Here is a 23197-nt window from a genome sequence, read left to right on the forward strand (position 1 = left end):
TCCAATAAATTACAAGGCTCAACAATGATTTATTTATCTCAGCCTTCAATGTGCATGAAAATAATTTAATTATACATAAGGTCAATCTCTAGCACAATGTTTTCATTGTGTATTCCATTCTAAGACCCAATTCAGTAAAATTGTGAAAAGTGCACAGAGGGACTGCGCAGTAACGTCTTTGTTTTATATTGGTTAAATAATTGTATTTTTTATTTAAAGAGTTGTATTTGGAAATTCTACAATCCTTTTTATTATTTGTACATATATTTATGAATACGTGATTAACATAAATTGTTCATCTTTCTTTCTTTCTTTCTTTCTTTCTTTCTTTCTTTCTTTCTTTCTTTCTTTCTTTCTTTCTTTCTTTCTTTCTTTCTTTCTTTCTTTCTTTCTTTCTTTCTTTCTTTCAAACGGAAGTACCGCCTTTCTGCTTCCGGTGAATTCATAACATTCAAGATGTCTGCCGCCATTACTTCCCTCGTTTCATACGGTAGCGATTCTGACTCAGAAAATGAGTCAGTCTCTAATACCAGTACCGAGAAAAATGACACGACTGATCCGGACGCTACAGCCCATCTCAAACCTTTGCAGCCTGGATGCACAATGGCTTTGGCTGTTCTTAATTCTGCTCCCGAGGTCGCTGTTAAGGTAAGCTAAGTTAAGAAAGCTAACTACGTTTAGCTTTTGAAGTTATTGTAGTTGAAAATGTATTTACATAAAACACGATTAACTCCAAAATGAGGAATAAATCCAGAATCATAATTATTAAGCTTAATTCTAACAATTTTATGTTGGCAGGATGTGAAGTTTTAATGGGGAAAAGAGCGTTCTCTGTGTATTAGCCTAAGTTGACTGTCATAGCCTAGTATGACAGTATACATGTTTCTCCATTGTCTAATTATGTTTGTCTTCATGATAGGAGGCTGTCGAGACAGGGACACACTTGGACCCTTCTCTGAAAGAAGTCTCTTATAACCCAACATTTGAAACCATGTTTGCACCCGAAGTAAGTGTTGGAATTTTTTGTAACATTGTGTACGATTAGGCATGTTACATATATTGTATTGCGTGCCATTGTTTAACTGGATACATATTAGAAATAAGATAATATAGCTCATGTTGAATTTGAGACATTTTATTATTTCAGGAAAAATATCAATTCCTCTTGACTTTGATGGCAGCAACACATCTTAAAGAACTTGAGACAGGGCCGTTTTTACCACTGTGTACCATCCCCTCTTCTTTTAACAATCGTGCAAGAAAAATTGGGAACTGAAGGGACCAGTTCCTGAACCTTTTTGGAAAGGAACTTTGTTCCAATCCTGTCTCATAAAAGATTCTAGCACTTCATCAGTCCTGGGTCCTCTTTGTTATGTCTTGTGTTTCATGATGCGTCAAATCTTTTCAGATGATGAAAATACTGGGCTGCTGACTTATGTACAAAAAAAGTAAACCTAATGTAACCGATGCAGTATGTCTTTTACAGTGTTTCTCCTAGGTTTTTTGCAATGGGGGAGGTATCGCCATGTGTAATGTTAAGAATAGAATATAATTAACTTGACCTCCTTAGGAGGGTGGGGGTTGCTTTTGGTGTGCAGGAATATATCTTAATTACCTCTTTCCGGGGACTCCCTCGTTCTGCTGGGGGACTAATGACAGTGAGACCTGGAGGACTGTGATTGGGAGGAATGGCACCCCTGATCTAAATCCGAGTGGTGTTTTGTTATTGGACTTCTGTCGTCATCATGGATTGTCCATAACAAACGTGTTCAGGCATAAGAATGTCGTCATGTGCACTTGGTACCAGTACACCCTAGATGATCAGGTTTTGTATTTGTATCATTGGACTTGCGGCCGCATGTCTTGGACACTTGGGTGAAGAGAAGGGCAGAGCTGTCAACTGATCAGGCAAAAGCATAGGTACGGGAGGAGTTTGGAGACGTTGTGAGCTGGTGGAGGGAATACTTTGAAGACCTTCTCAATCCCACCAACACATGAGGTGGCCAGTTGGAGCTGTGGCCTTAAGGTTGTAGGTGCCTGTTGTGTTGTAATCCCTGAACTCATTGGTGGACACCAGCAGGGAGGGATGCTGTCAAGCTGAAGAAGGAAACCTATCAGGCCTTTTTGGCCTGTAGGATTCTGGAAGCAGCTGATGAGTATCGGCAGACTGAATGGGATGCAGCTTTGGCGGTCGCTAAGGCAAAAGCTTAGGCATGGGAGGAGTTTGGAGACGTGGTGAGCTGGTGGAGGGAATACTTTGAAGACCTTCTCAATCCCACCAACACATCTTCCGATGAGGAAGCAGAGTCTGGGGACCCTGGCGTTTGCTCTCCTATCTCTGGGGCTCTGGATACTGTAGGGCTATCTTGGCTGACATGCCTCTGCAGCGTTGCGGAGACATCCAGGACAGTTCCCCTGGATTGGCAGACCAGGGTGGTGGTCCCCTTCTTCAAAAAGGGGGACCGGAGGGTTTGCTTAAGCTACAGGGGGATCACACTCCTCAGCCTTCTGGATAAAGTTTTTGGTTTTCGTCCTGGTCGTGGAACAATGGACCAGCTCTACACCCTCTTCAGGGTCTTGGAGGGGGCATGGGAGTTTGCTAACCCAGTCTATATGTGCTTTGTGGACTTGGAGAAGGCGTTCGACCGTGTCCTCCGGGGACTCTTGTGGGGGTTATTCCGGCGGTATAGAGTGCCTCTGCTCTTTGCGGATGGTGCGGTTCTGTTGGCTTTATCGGGCCGTGATCTTCAGCCCTCACTGGAGCGATTCGCAGCTGAGTGTGAAGCGGCTGGGATGAGAATCAGCACCTCCAAATCCGAGACCATGGTCCTCAGCCAGAAAAGGGTGGAGTGCTTTCTCCAGGTCGGGAATGAGGTCCTGCCCCAAGTGGCGGAGTTCACGTATCTCGGGATCTTGTTCACGAGTGAAGGGAGGATGGAGCGCGAGATCGACATGTGGGTCAGTGCTGCGTCTGCAGTGATGCGGACTCTGCATCAGTCTGTCATGGTGAAGAAGGAGCTGAGCCAAAAGGCAAAGCTCTCAATTTACCGGTCGATCTATGTTCCTACCCTCATCTATGGTCACGAGCTGTTGGTAGTGACCGAAAGAACGAGATCGCAAATACAAGTGGCCGAAGAGTTTCCTCTGCAGGGTCACAAGCTCTCCTTTAGAGATAGGGTGAGGAGCTCGGTGATCCAGGAGGGGCTCAGAATAGAGTTACTGCTCCTCTGCATCGAGAGGAGCCAGATGAGGTGGCTTGGGCATCTGGTCAGGATGCCTCCCTGGTGAGGTGATTTTATGTACTATGGATGATCGAACGAGTTTTTGTTGAGGAACATAATTTTGCCTAAACCCTTCTTTACCTCTAAGAAACTCTACCTATATGAAGGAGTTTCTTTATTTTTTTTTTTTTACTATCACATGATTTTCCAGGTGTTTGAAGCCATGTCCCGACTAAATTCAAGAATGGTGAATGTTTTTTTATAAAATAGTAAAATGTCTCACATTCACAGTTTGATTTTTATTAAGCTTCTATAGTAAATAAAATATTGCTAAGATTTGCAAGTCATTGCACTGCTGGTAAGCAGAAAATAACTTGTTAATTTTTAGGGTCCATCAAAGTTGATCTTTGTTCTAATGATGGATTTTAATTGTTTTCTATTAGTTTGGGCCAATGAACCCTTACAAGACCCAGCAAATGGCTGCTCCCAGGAACATGCTGTCTGGTTATGCAGAACCTGCTCATGTCAATGACTTCATGTTTGAACAGCAAAGGAGGACTTTCTCCACATATGGTAAGATTGCTTTTAAACTATTTAATGTGTATGAATGATAAAGCTAGTGGTCTGATCCTCTTTGAATTTGAATGACATTGCAATCTTCTCTTGTCTGCTTATAGGTTATGCTTTAGATCCTTCTGTTGACACACACCAAACATCCTCTCTTAGCTACATTGGTGCAGTGGATGAAGCTGAGAAAAATAAAGGTAATCAGTAACAGTTATTGATTTTTAATGCTTTTGCCATAATCAGATCATTTATTAATTAAAATATCTGAATATAATACTGTTTGTGTAGTTAATGACTGTCATATCTTACCACTCCCCCCTCCAGGATTGACTGTGTTCGAAAGCAGTGGGAAGAAGTCGGAGAAAAGAAAGAAGATCAAAGGTGGAGATGCAGGAGAAATTGATAATTTTCTTGGACCATGGGCAAAATATATAGATGAGAAAGATGTTGCCAAGCCCTCAGAGGTGATGTTTTTTTGTTTTTTTTCATATGCTGTGTTAAATGTTGACATTCTTTCAACTTCTTTCACACAATTAACTTACTCATTTCTTAACATGGTAGCAAGGTTTAAAAAAAAACAGCATAGATGCGGCTGACATCTTGCTGTGTTAACTTAGTCAGCACACAACCCAATTAGCCTTTGTTATTTTGCATACACCAGAGCATCCACTCAAGATTAAACTGAATTCACTCACTCACTCTGGCTTCATGGTTATATGAAAGATGATAACATCTTGTTAATTTTCTCGTAATTCATTTAATCATACAGGAGGAGCAGAAAGAACTTGATGAGATCACAGCCAAAAGGCAGAAGAAGGGAAGGAATGAAGAGGAGGCTCCTGCAGAAGAGAAGACCATTCTCCACAGTACTGTGGTTTTCTTTGATTTTTATTGGCAGTGGCATGTCATTTATTTATCTGTTTTAATGTAACCTTTTTGTTTGAAGTGTGACATTAGATCTTGTTTTGTGAGCTGAATGTAAACAGAATCTCAATGTTGCAGCTAAAATCCCCCTTAAAAATAATTGAAACACTGCATCTTTTTTTTTTTTTTTTAATGTCATATTTGTCTGTTTTTTTTTCTCCGCACAGTCAAAGACATGTATGACTACCAAGGTAGGTCATACCTTCATGTCCCACAGGATGTGGGCATCAACCTGCGGTCTGCGGAGGCTCCAGATAAGTGTTACCTTCCAAAGAAACAGCTTCATGTCTGGTCTGGACACACTAAGGTGAGTGGAGAAGAGCATCTTTGAATGCTAGAAAGTTCCTTTAAAGCAGGTTCTACATGACATCTGTTATAGTAGAATATGGTTACAGAATATTCTATTAAATGCTCTAATAAAACAATTTCAGGGAGCTGGCAAAAGCCTTGGAATTTTTATCTCATGCTAGCTGTTTTTTAAACAGTGACAACATTCCCATATCAAATTATTCATCCCTTACATATTCAAGAATATTCCGTTTATTTCACACAACCCCTTAACTATTCAGAACCAAAGGGAAGCACTTAGTTATTCCAGAAGATATCTGATTCAAGCCTTATATCTGCTGGTGTGCTTCAAGGAGAAACAGAAATAACTCAAGTTTTTAAATTGGTTTATATCTGCTTTATTCAGGAAGTTACAGCCTTTAGAATCCAGGTTTGAAAAAAAAATAAGCATAGTAAGTGCTGATGTTGAAATAATTGTTGGAGAATGGCTCATGTACATTCACCAAAGTTTTGTGACTATAAGATAGCTAGTATAAAAGAAAGAGCCAGCTCTGAATACATGTTATCCATCTTGGGCGTATTATGTTTCAACTAATGTGTCATCTTAATAGTTTGTCAATAGCAGTGGCCTGTCCGCATCCAAACAATGACAATTTAATGTGTCCTTCTGGTGACATGAAAAAATTTAGATGAAATATAGTTTTTGTCTTAAGCTAGCAAATGACAATATCTTCTGTTCAATTAGACTGGGGGAAAATATGACACTGAAATTTCTGTCTTAAACAAAATGAATATGCAACACAGCTTCTCATTACCAGAGCCAGAAGCTGAAATTGTGACTGGCACTAATATAAATTATATACGGTACATACACAAGTTCATCATGTCTGTTTGTTTTCCAGGGTGTCAGTGCTATCCGATTATTTCCCCACTCTGGTCATCTGCTGCTCTCCTGCTCCATGGACTGTAAGATTAAGGTAAATGATCACATCAAGGTGTCATGAAAAAAGCAAGACACATTAAGTCTGTTTTTATTATTACTTGCATCATTTATTGTGGTGATTTTGAGAAGATTCTAATCTATGTGAGAAATCAACCAGATGCACCTGACGGTATAGAACTGTAAAGCACAAAGAACATCTATTCTGGCTAAGAAGGGCTATAAACTAACCTGTTTATTTTTGGTAAAGGCAAACATACCAACATGTTCTTGTGTTGTGTTCATGTCTAATTTCTCTATAGCTGTGGGAGGTATATGGTGAGAGAAGGTGTATTCGGACATTTATTGGTAAGTGAGCAGTTTTCTTCTTGCATTTTAAATCAAAATGTTTACTTTTAAAATAATAAAAGCATAATGCGATCAATGCATTCATTTAATGACTCGAGTATTTTGCTTCTTAACTAATAGGACAGTTGTGATTATGAAATTTCAATAAATGATTATTTGACATAAAATAGTAGTGATTTCATATTTTGTCACATTAGCCTAAGCCTGATAATAATGTAATAGTGTACATTTATGTTGTGAAAAATAGCAATATTTTATAGGACAACTTAAACATGAACAACTTTTTTCTTCTTAGGCTTGTAAATCAATGTCTGTGGAGGCTATGTAGTAGAATTTTTTTGATATCCTTGGAAATCCTTTATTTTGTTTTACTGTTTAGGAATTGCTGATTTTAAGAAAATGTTTTTCCTGCTATTGCTATTGTATGTCAAGTTTTTATTTAGTCACTTGCTCAGAAGCTTTGCCAAGAGGTATCTGCAGCTATGACTTCAAGTTCAGCAAAAATGGGTGGTGTTCCCTTCACCTTTCTGCTGCAAATCTATCAAATTTAAGCTTCTATGTTAATGGGATTTCCTTTCCCAATTTATTTTAAACCAAAATTTCCCCACCCTGGTGCTCTGGTGTTTGGTTTCTATTTAAAATGTTTAATGTCAACAAAGGCTTACCAGAAAGTAGTTGCTTTAATGCAAGCATGGTTGTACTGAGATCATGTCATTGAAAGCATGTCAGACTGCCGCTTTATTAAAAAATGTGTGGCATTTTTTTCACTCTGCCGTTTCTAGAGGGGTGAATAAAGGCAATTATCAAAGATAACCCCAGTCAGACATTGATTAAATAATAGTGACAGCTCTACCAACTAAAGCTCTTTTATAAACAAAGATAAATCATCAGCAAACATGCTGACATGAAATATGCTCAGCATGTAAATGGGCACAGCCTGATGGGAAATAAGTAGCAGTGACAGACTGTGAATTCAGCATTACTGGTACATTAATGTCTGCTGACCACTGACAAATGTTTTTATTTATTTATTTTTCCATTAAATCTGTGGGGTCTGAGGAATGTTGGGCTAATGCATGCAGGACACTCTTATGCTTTTCCTAGAGATGGCACCCTGTCAGAATAGAGATTGTTTGCAGTAGTGGTTCTGCTTGTCAGCTCCTTCACTGAACATGCATAATTCAGCAGGCCAGAGGCTAAAAAGAACGAGGGGCAAGGGAGGGTAGAAAACATGGAGAGGAGGTAGTGAACAGAAAGAGAGGATGTCGTCAGGGAATGAATGAACTGACAGAGTAGGGTCGCAGAAGAAGCAGCCGATGAGTGATATTTCTTCTCTGCTTTAGTGTTGACTTTTTATGCTTTCTGTTCAGATACATTAGAAATTAAAAGATGAGGAACAACTATCAGGTTTCCTATTTCCTAATGTAAACTCATTTAAAAGAAATATATATATATATATATATATATATATATATATATATATATATATATATATATATATATATATATATATATATATATGTATATGTATATATGTATATATGTCTTGTAATGTATTGCACACAGCTGTTAGTTCATGCGGCTTGGAAAGCGTGGCTGCATGTAAAAAGTATTTTTTATGTTTTAATTCAGTCTGGGAAATGGGGGATAGTTGCATACATATGTGGCTTTCTTTCAGTAGTGTCCGTCGTATCCGTGTGATTCTGTATGCACCCACATCATCAAGGCTTTCTGCAGTGGCAGACATGTTTTTAGTCTGCCTGCAAACCAGGTTGGAGCAAGCGTGCAGGCAGGTGCTTACCTTCAGTGGGAACTGTTATCACAGCAGAAACAGTGTAGCTCTGATAAAAGCTGGTTTTAACAAGGGAGATGTCTGTATGTGCTGAGACTACAGGAACGTCACACCTCCTACACTATGAAGAAAAGCTAAATGATTGCATATACTGGGATTAGGAGGAGAATAAAAAAAGAAAATAGTTGAGAGATAATGAATCTTGTAATTGTTTTTGTCTTTCGTCTGCAGGCTTATTTAAAGATGCACTATTCTTCATATCAAACATCCCACTTCAACTTTTCTCTCAAGCATTTCTTGTTTCTCTTAGATTTGTTTTGCCTGATGATAAGAGTATCAAAGGGTAGTCAGCTAGGGGAGAGTTTAATTTTGTAGAATTTGTTTGATTGTAGTAAGTGTATAAACTGCCTTTGTGTTAGGTCACAGCAAAGCAGTGCGAGACATTTGCTACAACAACAGTGGGACCCAGTTTCTCAGCGCTGCATACGACCGCTACCTTAAACTGTGGGACTCTGAAACAGGTAGGCTCTGCCTCTGATAACCTTTTTCTTCTTGTTCACACCGACACATGGTTCTTTAAAATGAATGAATCACTAGAAGTGTATTCAAAATTAAAATGACACTTTTGCTACTTTCATACTTTCAAGCAGTCCTGAAATGTTCCTGAGGGTCTTTAACTGAGCACTGTTGGAGAGCTAAAATTACTTTTTTAATTACAACTTGCAATATAGCATGCTAGTTTCACAGTGCATTTAGTCAGTTACCACTTTGCCAAATAAACAGTCCTTTACTGTTACTATTTTACTGTATTAGGTGGACAGCTTTTATGCATTGAAAGTTCTAATTATATTAGTTTTTAGGAAAAGTTATTCAATAACACAAGTACATTTTTTATTCTAACATTATAACCAAAGTGCACAAGGAATTGTAAAAGGATGTTAATATTTGGTAAAGTATAAGTACTCTTCTTACTTACTGTTCTTTTGGCGAATAATGGTAATGGTAACACAACTACCTAGGGCAGTAATCCAGTATTTCAGTTAATTTAAGTAACATCTAATTAGCATTACGTGTACACGTTAAAATCAGATAGAGTAGGTAGGTAGGTAAGGTAGGTGCTCTTTTTTAGATTTTGGAATCAAGGTGACGTTGCCATCTAGTCATCCAAATGGCCCCCAACACCCCTGCTGAAAGACTAGATGACCAAAACATGTTGCATCAATATCAACACAGAAAAATTCCATGTTATAGATGGTGAAGAGAACCTCAGCTCACATCCTAAATGTGCAGTGAACAAAATGATGTTACAGCTGCACAGTTTTTGTTTTTTGTCACGTCCTACCTTCGATATTCTTTACGCGTATGACAGAGCTTGTTAAGATGAAAATCTCCTGCTGTCTGCTGCTTGCATAAACCACACAAGGTCAGAATTCTGTAGCCAGTGTGTGTAAATGTGAGAAAGAGGTTTCAAAAGCTCTTTATTTGAATATCTTAATAACTGTATTCAGATAGATGAAACTTAGATAATCTTTTTCTTTTTATTGATTAAGTTTGTTTACAGCTATGATTTTTTTTTTCACGTTGTAAATTTAATTAATAAATGCCGTATGATCGACTCTTAGCAGTGTGCAAATATCTGAATAATATCTGAGCAGTTAAAATGACAATAATTACCCAAAAAAATCCACAATTAAACTGATTTATTACTGCAGTATATTTAGGTGACAATACTCAACACAAAGGCTTTCAAGCCACTCAAATTTCTTAACGTCCTATGTTTTTTTTTTCTTTGCCTTCTTGTTATAATTAACTGAATTTATCTACATTTAAGCTTCTGATTTGGGGGATGTAGAAAGTGTATTAACAGGTTTGAAGAGTGGCCTAGCTTGCAGAAAAGAGAGCACTTTAAGATGTTACAATGGATGTTTGTATATATGTAGAATAGCTTGTCCATCAAGAAGCTAATTATCAGGTTAATGAGTAGGAAAATGCTCCGTCGCAGCCCTTTGTCACAAAATTTTATAATTGAAAACTGATGTAATAACATTATCATTTCTAACATCCTGTATTGAGCTGACTGCTGTGGCTACAACTCCAAATGGCCTGCTTACATGCTTGCCTTTAGAGAAGTGTTAAAGTCAATTAAAGACACCAAGTAAGAGATGTCTTAAATCTGTTTCTTTGCGTAAAATTTTTATGTCTTTAAGTCTTCTCTTCATCCTAATTACCACTCCTTTGAGATTAGTATTACTCTTCCAGCAGAGGGCAGAAAAGGGTTAAATCCCCCACTTGTTAATGACAGGCCAAAAGAAAAATAAATAAATACTGTCTGGAGTTTAATAAATTAAATTTATTCCATACTTTTTAGAAGTTCTTTTCTTTTGCTGCTGCAGCCGTTGTCTTTACTGCAGCCATAATTGCAACAATGTTACAAAATAGGACATTTTATTCCACATTAATTCTGGATGCAAAACAAAAAATACTTTGGATAAAAAGCCATCATGGTAATCATAAATCCCTCTTCAGTCATTTTTATTTTCTCATTTTTGTCATTTTTGTCATTTGTTGTGGGAAAATTTCCCGCCGCTGAATGAACTCAAAGAAACTAAATTTTCAGTTTTCCAGCAGAGTTGTCACCACCTGCAGGGATTGAGCAATAGAGTATTGCAGTGTGTGTCCTTAAATTTTACACTGTTTGAGTGTGCCTTTATGAAAAGCCACTGTGGATTATTCTGGGACTCTGACTTTCAATTTGCCTCCCTCCGCAGGTCAGTGTATCTCCCGCTTCACCAACAGGAAGGTGCCATACTGTGTCAAGTTCAATCCAGACGAAGACAAACAGAACCTTTTTGTGGCCGGCATGTCGGATAAAAAGATTGTCCAGGTAAAGCACCGCAAGCGAACCAATCTTGTTGACCAAGCAGATGCACACATGAGTTTATCTGTACACAGCCTGTGCTTACAGGACCATGAGATACAATCCTGTCTCATCCTTCAGTACTGGTGTGTAGAGGTGTGAGAGCTGCAGGAGGTTCTGTGGCTGACAGGACTAGTGCAACTCATTAATCATGGCCAGCACAAGGGTAGAAAAGAGGTAAAGAAGAACAATCTGTGACAAAAGTAGGAAATCCAAAACTATCCTATCTCACTATCATGTAAACAGCTTTTAGAGCAAGTAAATCTGAGCCTCTACAAATAAAAGTTGGATTTATGTGTCAGCAACTTGCTGAGAAAACAAGTGGATGGTAGGTTTTCATTTTCTCAGTTTGTAATCAAGGTGTGCACTGACTCAAACGGAAAGTCAGTTTTCTTAAAAAACATTTTTTTTCTTTTGGATATTTCAGATATAGTTGTAACAAGAACCAACTCTGCCCCATAACTGTTAATATAACCAGTAGTTATTATCACAATCTAGCACAACAATCAGGGCTAGTGGTAAATCATGCAGCTCTCCTGTGGGTTATAAGCACAGATGGCTGCTCACCCCGAGGGTAAGATTTAAATAAAAGAGCACAAATGGAACCGGGCAGGAATATGTTCTTTTTTGTTTGTTGCCATGTGAGTGGCTTCTGTGTGGTTGCCTTTACAATTTGTGCATGCTGTTTCCCAAAAAATCTTAACATTCAAGACTAAGGCCCGTTTGATCGCTAATCACTGTCATCACATCAGTGCAGTTAAATAATTCCACAGCACTGGCACAGTTTGAAGCCGTTTCTCAGGGAGACTCCCACAGCCAACATTATCATTTTCCCTTCGCTTGTGGCTTTTTTTTTTTTTTTTTTTTTAAATAATCAGCATTCTACAAGAAGATGAGAGCTGGCAGAGATGCTCATATTGTTGAATTTTCTTAATCCATTTTAATAATCCTGTTTGCCCTAGATAAGTGTGTTTACCCCCACTCTGTCTGTTTTGCTTTCTGCTTCTGTTTTTGTGTGACAGTGGGACATCAGGACGAGTGAGGTGGTTCAGGAGTACGACCGCCACCTGGGTGCTGTCAACACAATCACCTTTGTCGATGAGAATCGCCGGTTCGTCAGCACATCAGATGACAAGAGCCTTCGAGTTTGGGAGTGGTAAGTACACACTGCATCCTTTAATGCTGTGCTATTTGTAAATGGAGTGTCCTGTGTCAAACTGTAAAGCCTTGTTTCCACGGTTAAGGTGAGGATATGGTTAGTAAACTGTAATCTTGTTGCATTTTACAGCCAACCATAACCTTACGTAAGAGGCGGAGTATCAGCAATAGATGCCTCACTTATGTAATTTCACGACGCCATCGCAGCTCCTTAAAGTTTAACCAAAACACGACTCAAAAAGGTGAATGGCAACCATCTAACAGTCTGTGTTCTTTCTTCTTGGCGGTGCCTTGGAGATTTAATCAATAAAAAAAAAATCTGTTGCTCTGAACAGGGAGTCATTCCTGCTTTGTTTTTATGCCAGGTTGCATGTGAAGTGACTTTTTTTCTCAACCAATCAACAGATTGCTGTGTGTCAAGCTCCAGCCTTTTGCATCAAATCAGTTAGATTGGTACCTCAACGGAAGGTTCCCATAAAAGTAGGAAGGGTCAGGTCGGATATTAGGGGTATCATTCTCAATTTTTGTGTGTGGAAATGCATTTAAAAAAAAAAGATTCACGACCTAGACCTGTTGGTGGAAACGGGGCTTTACATTTGCATATTCATCATGTAAGTTATATAAACTCTCTGTAAAATTCACAGAATACATGGATGTATGTGCCACTAGCTTGGACAGAATCAACCCTTGCATGAACTTGTGGTGTTACAATAGGAATGAGATTATATTATTTTTTTAATTTTTTTTCTTCCACTGGCTTACTTGTTTGTGTCTTACTTGAGTCTTTGTTTGCATTTATTGGACATATGTTGGGATTAAAAAAAACTATCGATTTGAATTGATTCAAATTTAAATAATCCAATATCCATTTATAAAACTTAAAGATATATATTTTTTATATGTCCTCTCATCCTGTGGCAAGTAACCCTACTCTTGCTACTCCTGTGTCTTTTTTTTTTATCCAAAATCAGCTTCTCTTGCTGAGAAAATGTCAAATTCAGATTTTTTTCATTCACCAGTGTGGATTACATCCACCTGTAAACTATTTAGTAGCATATTACCGCTCACATTAGCGGCCAACGCTAAGACCGCGGGCGCTGCCACATTCAACAACAGGAAGTGAATTTACCACACACATACGTACTTCAAAATAAATCTGATATGGACGCTCCGCCAAGTCACAAAATAAATCATTTACAGTCATTTATCCTCTAGAAGAGGTTTACACTGCATCCTTTAATCAAAAAGCTAAAGTCTGATTATCGGATTTCTGTGCTGGCATGTATTAGTTGCTTTCTGTGTTTACAGCAGCAGGCACACAAAGACATGTGCATGCACACACAGATGATCCCACTTCTATCAGCAGACATAGAGTCGGAAAACATAGGTTTAGGTTATTTATTTATTTTTGTTTTGGTTTTACACTTCCCTGTTAGAACTTTCCAGCTCTTCTCTGCCTCCAGGGCATGTGACAATGGGATTAACTACAAACAAAATTTTGGCATCATACTCTTTGAAACAGAGTTAGGGAACAGAATAAAATGCAAACAGAAAAAGAAGCAGCTAAAGAACCCTATCCTAAAAATCTTCTTTGTCCATTAGCTCAGGATGAGAGGCTTGCATGAGCTTTTTTTTTATCACATTGTGAGAGTAAACTGACAAGCCTGTCTGGCCAAAGGTGTCTGGACTGCCAATCTTTATCCCATGGATACTAGATCTCTCTAACTCTTGCTGACCCTTCTGTGTAAGCTGCTACTTTACTTTATTAAACCAAATTTACCTCAACACTGATATTTCTGGACAGCACGAAGGATTGAAGCTGTAAACTTACAGGCCATTCACGTTCTGTCGTTAACGTTTACACATAATTCAGATTCTATCCTTGTTTTTACTCATGCTTAAAAGTTTTAGAAGAAGACTTTATCTGTTGTAGAGGTTTTTCATCAAGTAACAGAGAGCCTGTGTGAGCGTTGGAGGAGGATTATAATCAATACAAATGCACCATGCTGTGCCAACAACAAGAATTGGAGCTTGATCATAAAAACGTTGAGAGAGAGATGAAACTGCGGACTTGGAGGGACATCATGAAGAGTGACAAAGGCTAGAAAGATGAAAAATTACAGCAACATTGATAGAATCACTCAGGCAGAAATCTTCTATTCTTCTGATATCTCATTTTATGCTGTTTATTTCTGCTTAGTTATAAGAAGGGAAACAACCCCCTACAGACCCAGCTGTAATCAGACATCATGTAAATATTTGCTCTATAGTAATGATACTACTGCTAGGGAAACATAGCATTTTAGAAAAAAAGTTGAACATCCGCACTGTTAATTTGATTTGTTTCTTAACATCCTGCCTCATTAGTTTCAGTGATCATCTCAAATTTATTTACTTCATCTTTCCAATATGTTACAGTTTTTAACATCAGTCTAACTGAAGATTTTATTCCCTTTAAACTAAAGTTAATATTTTACAGGGGATTTTACTGGGGATTGCATTTCTTATTTCATTTTGTCCTTTATCTCTTTTAATCCCCTTTTTAAAATATGTATGTACAAAATCTGCATTCAACTGCTGTTTATCACAGTGAAACAGACATGGTTTTAATATCAGGAGAAGGCATGATAAGTTCAGGACTATAACCCTTTAACACATGCTTGATCCAAATATAAGAGATCAGGAGGTCACATTAGTCACTTTTATTCATTTCTTTTTGCAGAAAGTCTTTCAAGACCAAGCAAATTGGCATGCAGGCAACCCTGTCAGAAACAAAGTGCAGTGAATCTGACTGATTAAATAACTGCTGTCTATCTTTTTCCAAGCAGAGAGACACAGCAAAGCATGAAAGGTCTGGGGCTGGGTGGAAGAGCAAAGAAGGGATTAATAAATAACTGGTTGCTGGTGAAGTCCCAGTTCAGCATCAGAAGCATCTTTCAGATTGCATGGAGTTGCTTACGTACTGCGTAGGTCTAATGATGATATTGTTATCGCACTGCAGCTGAGTGGGAATCAGCAGCTGCAGTGCTGAACAAACAACAGATTTGTAAATGTTTTTCTTTGAGGTCATCTTGCTCTGGGGCAGCACAGGTTTTCACATCTTGTGTTTAACTCATCTTCATGTGTACTGATAATGTTTTGTGCTTTTTACAGGGACATCCCTGTGGACTTCAAGTACATTGCTGAGCCCAGTATGCACTCCATGCCAGCTGTGACACTCTCTCCCAATGGTAAGTAGTCAAATCATGGTAAAACAATCACTAACACACATACAAGTGCACCATTTGGAGGACTCTAGGGAGCATAAGCCCACGTTGTCACATAGAAGTAAATTAATCTCCTCTTGCATTGGTCAAAAACAGGCCACACTCCAAATGGATTATTTTATTTATGCACAGCTATAGACAGAGCCAGTTAGTACACACTATTACAGCAAAGCTGGTACTATTTTCACCTTGTTTGTCTATGGAAAAGTGTCTTCTAGAGACACCTGTTATAACAAGATTTAGCACAAAGTGAAAGATTAAGGTTGATGTTGAAGGTACATTTTATTTTGAAATGAATCATTTCTGTATGTTCTGCATCCCAGATATGCTATTTCCAATGTCTTTATAATCATCTATCTCTGAGGTGGTTCTTGCTGGTTTTTCTTGGCTGCTTGTTTGCACCTTTGCATTCATTGCATCTTTGCACACTTAAGTTACAAGTTTCACGTGCCGGCTACATTATGCCAATTTGTGAGGATTAATAGGCATTTGAAGGTGAATTTGGGTTGGACAAGCTAGGCTTGCTGTGTCTCCTTTTTCTCGTTTTATTTTTGTAACAAACTGTTTCCTTGTTGAAGCCTCATAATTAACATACAGATGTGAATGTTCAATTGATGTTGGGTCTCTCATGGCCAACTAAATGAGTATGTCTCCCGAAAAGCCAAGCTGTTCCTTAAAGGCAGAGCTTTTCTGTACTAACATGTTGAAATTACCATTGTGATTTATGCGGAGTAAGCTTGCTATAGGCACTTTATAATAGTCATGTTGTGTATAGATATTGTCAGATAGTTAACATGAAAGGGTGTTCATGAGGACTGTGCTGACATTCACTACAGACAGTAAGTGTAATCCTGCTTCTGCAGTACTTACATAGATATGAATGGATAATGTGAAGAGACCAGTGTATTAACAGAATTAGGCACTTCTAATCCTTTTTTTTATTTTTTAAACCAAGAAGTCCCTTTTGCAGCCCATCATCTTCAATTGCTGTGAGACTAGAAATTTTTGGTCTTCATCTGTTTATTCAGCTGTATCTGCTTAAATCCTCACTCCTTGTGTTTTCCCTCTCTACCCTCCTTTGGGCGTCATTTTTATTTTTCCCGACATGATTTGTTTTTCTTCAGCGAGTGAATAATGAATGTGTTCTCAGTGGGAGATCATTCAGTTTTCTCTCACACCTAAATGGCACCCAGTCCCCCTTGGCGCTACATCCACAGCTTCCCTCCTGTTTTCTCCTATTCCCCCGTCTCTTTCCATCTCACTGAAAGACACAGATCCTGACTGCTCTGGTGAAATTGGTCAAGTTGTTTTCATCCCCCCTACCTATTACATTTGACATTTGTGGGCAGTAGTGTTTTTTTGTCCTGATGTTTTGTCATAGAGAATCTAAGATGAGTAAACACACACCCCAGCTCTATATCTCTTTCTCATACCTCATTTATTATTTCTATCATGTACGTGTTAAGAAGTGCGGTAAGTCGTGTAATGCTTCAACGCTGAAGTGGTGTTTCTTATCACCATGTATTGACTTGAGACTGCGACGTAGATCTTAACAGAACAGTTACTGAAACATTTTTCCTAATTTTTCCTCCAATTTAATGACTGCATCCCCTTTTTAAGAGCACTGTTCCCTCAAGCTAAAAGAAGAGCTTTTCTTTGCAGAGATTTTGTCCTTTATAGTTAGAGATTACCTCGTAACTTGTTAAAAATATTTCACTCTGCTGAGTGTCCCTTTTTCTCTTAGTTGCTACGCTGTCAGGATCACAGCCTGGTAGTGGCAGGCAGCACTAAAATACCACATCAAAGATCCCAAGGACTGCTTGTTAAATCTTTCCTGTACAAAGTCATGCAAATGAGACCAACTACTGGGCTAATAACAAATTTAAAACTTTGTGTGACAACCTTTATAGCTTAATTGTAATATTTATGTTGACAAAAACTTCTGTCATGTCTGTATGTGACTTAAATAACAACTCTGGATAAAGATAACTTATTTATAACTTATATAATTTAAAGAAAAAAGTGTGTTCCTGAAGCTGGTGAACTGCTCTGCATCATCACAATTTTATCCTGTGTTGACATATTTTTGCTGGTTTCCTATTACAGGTAAATGGCTGGCATGCCAGTCCATGGACAACCAGATTCTTATTTTTGGAGCCCAAAACCGCTTCAGACTGAACAAGAAGAAAGTTTTCAAGGGCCACATGGTGGCTGGCTATGCCTGCCAAGTGGACTTCTCTCCAGACATGAGGTAAGAATTTTTTTTTGTCACTGTTTTCTGATGAAAATGTGATGATAGCTTACAGAAGCCAAGATCAGAGTCTAAAAGCTCATTGATAGTTTGTAACAGTTTTGTAAGAAATGCTCGGCACCACAGATGAATGAAAATATACTGGTGTTGTAGAAGCATGTTAGAAAAGACTATCTTTCATCTATTAATTATACACGTATCTCTAAGTGAAGAAAAAAAAGGCTAAACCTGAAGGAAAATGTGAGTGTAGGGGGGTACATAAAACCTAATTGTAGTAACTGAAAATGTGGTAAATAGATTCTTTGGGCAACATAATACTGATGCTCTTTATATTTAGATACCTCCACTCACCTCATGTAATTTGTTTTTCTGGGGGAAATGCCACATCATGTTATATAATACAAAACCCACCCTAGAAATGCTAACTAGTACAGTCCAACTCCCCAATTTTAGTCAATACACCAATTTAGACCTGCTTTACCTCACTTTTCACCCACCACCACCCACATCTGTGAGCAGGTACTCTCACTTCCTCTCAGTATCCATGGCAACATTGTAACTTCTGACAAGAATAAAATAAACATAAAATCTGACTCCCACCTTTTGGCAGGTGATGAAGAGACACAAGTAATTTTTAGCAAAGTGCTAATCATTTTATCCTCCTCCACCTTTTCTTGCTGAACCATTGCCTTCCTACCAGCTATGTGGTGTCTGGGGATGCAGATGGAAAGCTGAATATTTGGGACTGGAAGACCACCAAGCTGTACCACAGGATCAAGGCTCACGACAAAGTGTGCATCAGCGCCCTGTGGCATCCACATGAAACCTCCAAGGTCATCACGTGCGGGTGGGATGGACAGATCAAACTCTGGGATTAGAGCTGTCCTGCATTTTGCCTGCTTTGCAGAGAGCTTCTTTAGAAATGATGCACAGATCTGCAGTTCGCCCCATGAACTGGTAAAACTATTTTTGAGTGAAAGGACTGGTATCCAGTCTTATTTCTGGAAGTGTTTTTTGTATCCTGTCATGAGAGTTCAAATGGTGTACACATGGAATATTTGTACAAATATGAAAACATACGACTCCTAAAATTTGTTTCTAGAAATATTAACAGGGTTCTTTAATGTTTTTTTTTCTACTTTTATTGTTTTCATCTGCAATGTCATGTAAAAAAAACAACATTCACATCACTGTCTTTTTGTGGAAATAAACATTGTGCACATTTTACCTTTTGACAAAATTAAGCAGTGCTTCTTGGGGGAAAATTGATTTTATCATCTGTATTTCACACAAATTCATCGCACAATTCATCAGAATATTCTACACATGACATTACTTGACTAGTGTGTTTTATTATCTTTAGGTTGTTAGACCAGATCAGCATTTTGAGTAAGCTTAATTTTCTGATGGCACAAGTTATGAGCAAGATTACAGCCAAATATATTATACTTGTTACACAACGATCACTTAAAAAACAAAACTTTAAAAAAAGGAAAAAATATGAAAAATGACGTGAAGGAAAGGCAAATTTATTTGTATAGCACATTTCATGTACAAGACAATTCAAACTGCTTTACATAAGAAGCAAGCGTTTTCTTCTGCCTACCCCTTTTTAAAATAGTTTATTCATTTATATATATAATATTTATATATTATAATACTATTTTATGAGCTGTGTCTTGGCTGTTTATTAGCTGCGACTCTGGCTTTGGGCCAGGCTCAGAGAGGGCCTTGATAATGCTGACTGAATCAGGCTGACCTGCAGCCGCTATGAGAAGAAGCGCAAACCCTCTAGAGGCAATTACTCTGCCCCTTTACACGCTAGGGTCATAACAGACTTAAGAGATGATAAACAGCAGGATAAGTACTAGCAGGGAGCTTTGTAAAAAAGGTCAGGCCAGATAAAAGTGGCCTGTTGGAGGATGCTTGTGTTAAAAAAAAATTTGTTCTCGAATTTAGATGCAGAAGATTTAAAATCACGTGAAGTTTTTATGTTTATCTGACATCCTTGAAGGCCTCCAATGTGTGTTCACCCAGCTCAAGGTGTAAGCACTGCTGGCATTGAGAATGTTCTTGTGCAGAAAGAGGTGAGGTTTGGCTGGGTCGCTGTGGACATGGAAAAGATGGAAGCTGGCATGTTCAAGCTCCTTGAGCAGGCTGTACCAGTACCGCACCACAGATGGGTCATCACCGCCTACTTCAAAACCCGCCCAATGCAGATGAAGCTCTATCAGCAGCTGACCCACTGAGTCCAGGACTCCCTCCAGGACCAAATTCTCCAGAATCTTCCACTCTGCACTCTCCATATCTGCTTTTAGTACATCTACCTGAAACGGAAAAAAGTTACTTCATTCATTCATCCATTTAAGATGATATTTATTTATAGACAGACAGATAAAAGTTAACCATTTTACTTTACTTGCAGAGGAAGAATGAATGAATGATAACATGACACTAAAGCATGTGGAGTTGTTGAGTGTAAGCTATTATAAGATGAAAAGGAATAAGTGAAGCTTGGCTTCTGTTCTTGCTTTAGCAATGCTGATGATGGATTGAGCAAAAGAGCTGCTTGACAGGGCTTGCTGTGATGGAGCGGGGAGGAAATGCATCATAAGATAAATGTTAATGGCACCCTGAGGTCATATTCATGTAAAGCGACTCGTGTATGCACAAAGCTTAATACATATCTACTGGACCCTGGGTTTCTTCAGGAGGTTTATCACAATGCTAATGCCGTCCATTGCCCGATCTTCGGTTGGGGAGACTTTAAAGATCTCTCAGGCAATTGTGCCTTACTTTGTCAGGTTGTATTAATTTAATTAGGAGGAGATATTTGGACTTACTCTTCAAGATGTCAGTATTTAAACATTAAGATAATGATTTCCTTTTCTAGTTATTAAGCTGGTGTTTTCAGTTGAGGTGAATGGAAACGTTTCCACAAAACACTGCTCACTATCTTTTAAGTTACCGAGAAAGAGTTGATGTTGTTATCAAAGAGCTGTGAAAACTGCTAAAGCAAAATATTTATCTGACATAGTTTTTCAACTCTTGAAATCCTTGTGTTTTTTATAATAAAATTAACAGAGCTCTCAATGCTCATGAATCTGTCCCTCTGGAAGCTTTCAAAGAACTTAATTTCTTATTGGGCAATGTTGTTAGCACTAGGGCCTGTATTTCTCCTCCCTCCCATGACCCATCCATCTTGGTCCCATGCATTGCTGTCCTTGATTCTAGATTGAACCTATTTTCATTTCCACGATAGAGAAGCTGGTTACCAGTATGAAGCAATCTGGCTTGTGACATTGTTCCTCCATGTCTCAGGTATTTCCTGCTGTTGGTCCCTCTATTCTTAATATTATTAACAGTATTTTGACCTCTAGTGTAGTGCTGAGCAATTTTAAACATGCTGTGGTGCAAGCTTTGCTAAAGAAATCTAGCCTTGGCCATTCTGCTTTGTCTAGTTTCAGGCCAATCTCCAAGTTACTGTATTTTGTCCAAAATCTTGGAAAAAAAAAATGTCTACAACCAGCTGAAGGCCTTCCTGGGAGAATATAACATTTTGGAAGTGTTCCAGTCTGGGTTTAAAACGTACCACAGTACTGAATCAGTTTTTTTAGGGGTTTTTAATGACATATTTGTACCAGTGGATTCTGGGGATGGCCCTGCGATGGACTGGTGACCTGTCCAGGGTGTGACCTGTCCAGGGTGTACCCTGCCTCTCATCTGCTAAATGCTGGGTAAGGCTCCAGCTTTTCTACAACCCTTAAGTGGATGGAGTGGTGTAGATAATGACTGACTGATTCTGGGGATTCTGTTTTACTTCTGCTTTTAGATTTAACATCTGCTTTTGACACAGTGGACCATGACATTCTCCTCTCCAGGCTAGAACAGTGGGTGGGCATCACTGGCTCAGCTCTGCAGTGGTTTAGGTCAGGGGTGCCCAAGTTCGGTCCTCGAGATCTACCATCCTACAACTTTTAGATGCAACCCTTCTTCAACACACTTCAAGCAGGTGTCATCTGCATGTCATTCAGCTCTGCAGAGGCCTGGTAACGAGCCAGTCATTTGATCCAGGTGTGTTGGAGAAGGGTTGCATCTAAAAGTTGTAGGATCATAGATCTCGAGGACTGGACTTGGGCACCCCTGGTTTAGGTTCTACCTCTCTGATCGGAGTTTCTGTGTCAGGATGGATGATTTTATCCCTGCTTCTGTTGCCCTCCATTGGGAGGTGCCACAGGGCTCCATTTTCGGGCCTCTCTTGTGCTCTAATTACTGCCGCTTGGTGCCCTTTTTTTTTCTTTTTTTGGATAGCATTGCATGCTGTTTCACTTATATGCTGATGACTGTCAAGTCTGTTTTCCTTTAAAGCGTAATAGTTCTGTTCAGCCTCTCCTTGAGTGTCTCACTAAGATCAGGGGATGGTTAGCTCTGAATTTCCTCAGTTCTAGCTGCACCCCTTCTTTTGACTTTTCCTCTCTGGCACCACACTAAAAATCCAGCATCACAAATTGAGGTGTAAAGATGGACTTCAGCCTAAAACATTATTCACAAGTCAATGCTGTTGAAAAGTCCTGCTTCTTTCAATTAGGCGGCTGCCAAAAATCAACCCCCTCCTGTCAAGACATCACCTAGAGATGGTTATCCATGCTTTTATAACCTCACCCCTGGATTATCGTAATTGTTTTTATTGGAATTAGCCAACCTTCCATGTTGCACTTACAGCTGGTACAAAATGCGGCTGAACAATTTTTAACTGTACAAGCAAACGAGAGCACATAAGCCCGGTTTTAGCGTGCTTTCATTGGCTTCCCGTTCATCTACAAATCTATTTTAAGACTCTTTTGTTTTCAGTTCGCTTAATGATCTTGCCCCCCTTTTTTTTTTTATCTGTCCGAGCTGCTTCACCTTTAGATGCCATCACATACTCTTACATCACCTGACCAGATGCATTTAACTGTCCCAAAAAGATTTTATAAATCCAGCTCCTAAAATAAGGAATGAGCTCCCACTGCAGGTCAGACATTCCCCTGCTCTTGTTAAGTCTAAAACACACTTTTACTCTTTGGTTTTCAAGTAAGTTTGAGTTGTCATCTTTGTCCTAATCTTTACCCTTTGTATGTACTTGTGTTATTTTAAATTTCTTATAGCTCCTATGTGGTCATTTATAGCCATTTGCATTGTTATGCTTATTCATTATTTGTACTGTTTTATGCTTTGTTCTCTTTTTAATTTATTGTACAGCACTTTGGTCAGCTGTTATGTTGTTTTTAAAGTGCTTTAGAAATAAAATGGTATGGTACAAATAAACAGAAAACATCCAACCCTGGCAGCATAGATTCTACAAAGGTGACATTTGTCTTTTAATTCAAGTGAAGCAATTAGATAATTAGTTAGCAACCTGTTAGCTTAGCCTAGCAGAAGGGCTGCAAACTGACTGATCAACTTCACTGCATAACCTCCATAGAGGTTTTTATATGCTATGACTTTGCACACACACACGCATTCCTGTCCTCCATTCAGCGTGA

The 23197-nt window shown here is 38.7% G+C and overlaps 2 protein-coding genes across 2 annotated transcripts in view; one reads left to right on the forward strand and one right to left on the reverse strand.

Annotated features, from left to right (window-relative positions):
- The first annotated feature begins 442 nt into the window (after positions 1 to 442).
- cdc40 (cell division cycle 40 homolog (S. cerevisiae)) lies at positions 443 to 18916 on the forward strand. Its single transcript, XM_041976029.1, has 15 exons — positions 443 to 648; positions 920 to 1006; positions 3665 to 3794; positions 3899 to 3985; positions 4113 to 4252; positions 4558 to 4654; positions 4880 to 5019; positions 5903 to 5977; positions 6243 to 6288; positions 8500 to 8601; positions 10849 to 10964; positions 12020 to 12153; positions 15309 to 15385; positions 17528 to 17672; positions 18373 to 18916. Exons 1-15 carry the CDS (start codon positions 457 to 459, stop codon positions 18548 to 18550), a joined length of 1746 nt encoding a protein of 581 aa, XP_041831963.1. The 5' UTR covers positions 443 to 456; the 3' UTR covers positions 18551 to 18916.
- A 97-nt stretch (positions 18917 to 19013) lies between these two features.
- Positions 19014 to 23197, reverse strand: part of mettl24 (methyltransferase like 24) — a 36675-nt gene continuing 32491 nt past the window's right edge. The window contains exon 5 of the mRNA XM_041976030.1: positions 19014 to 19999. Within this exon, the coding sequence (XP_041831964.1) occupies positions 19649 to 19999 (351 nt within the window). The 3' untranslated portion in view covers positions 19014 to 19648. The remainder of the gene's footprint in view (positions 20000 to 23197) is intronic.

The sequence above is a fragment of the Melanotaenia boesemani genome, chromosome 22, assembly GCF_017639745.1.
Source record: "Melanotaenia boesemani isolate fMelBoe1 chromosome 22, fMelBoe1.pri, whole genome shotgun sequence".
NCBI lineage: Eukaryota > Metazoa > Chordata > Actinopteri > Atheriniformes > Melanotaeniidae > Melanotaenia > Melanotaenia boesemani.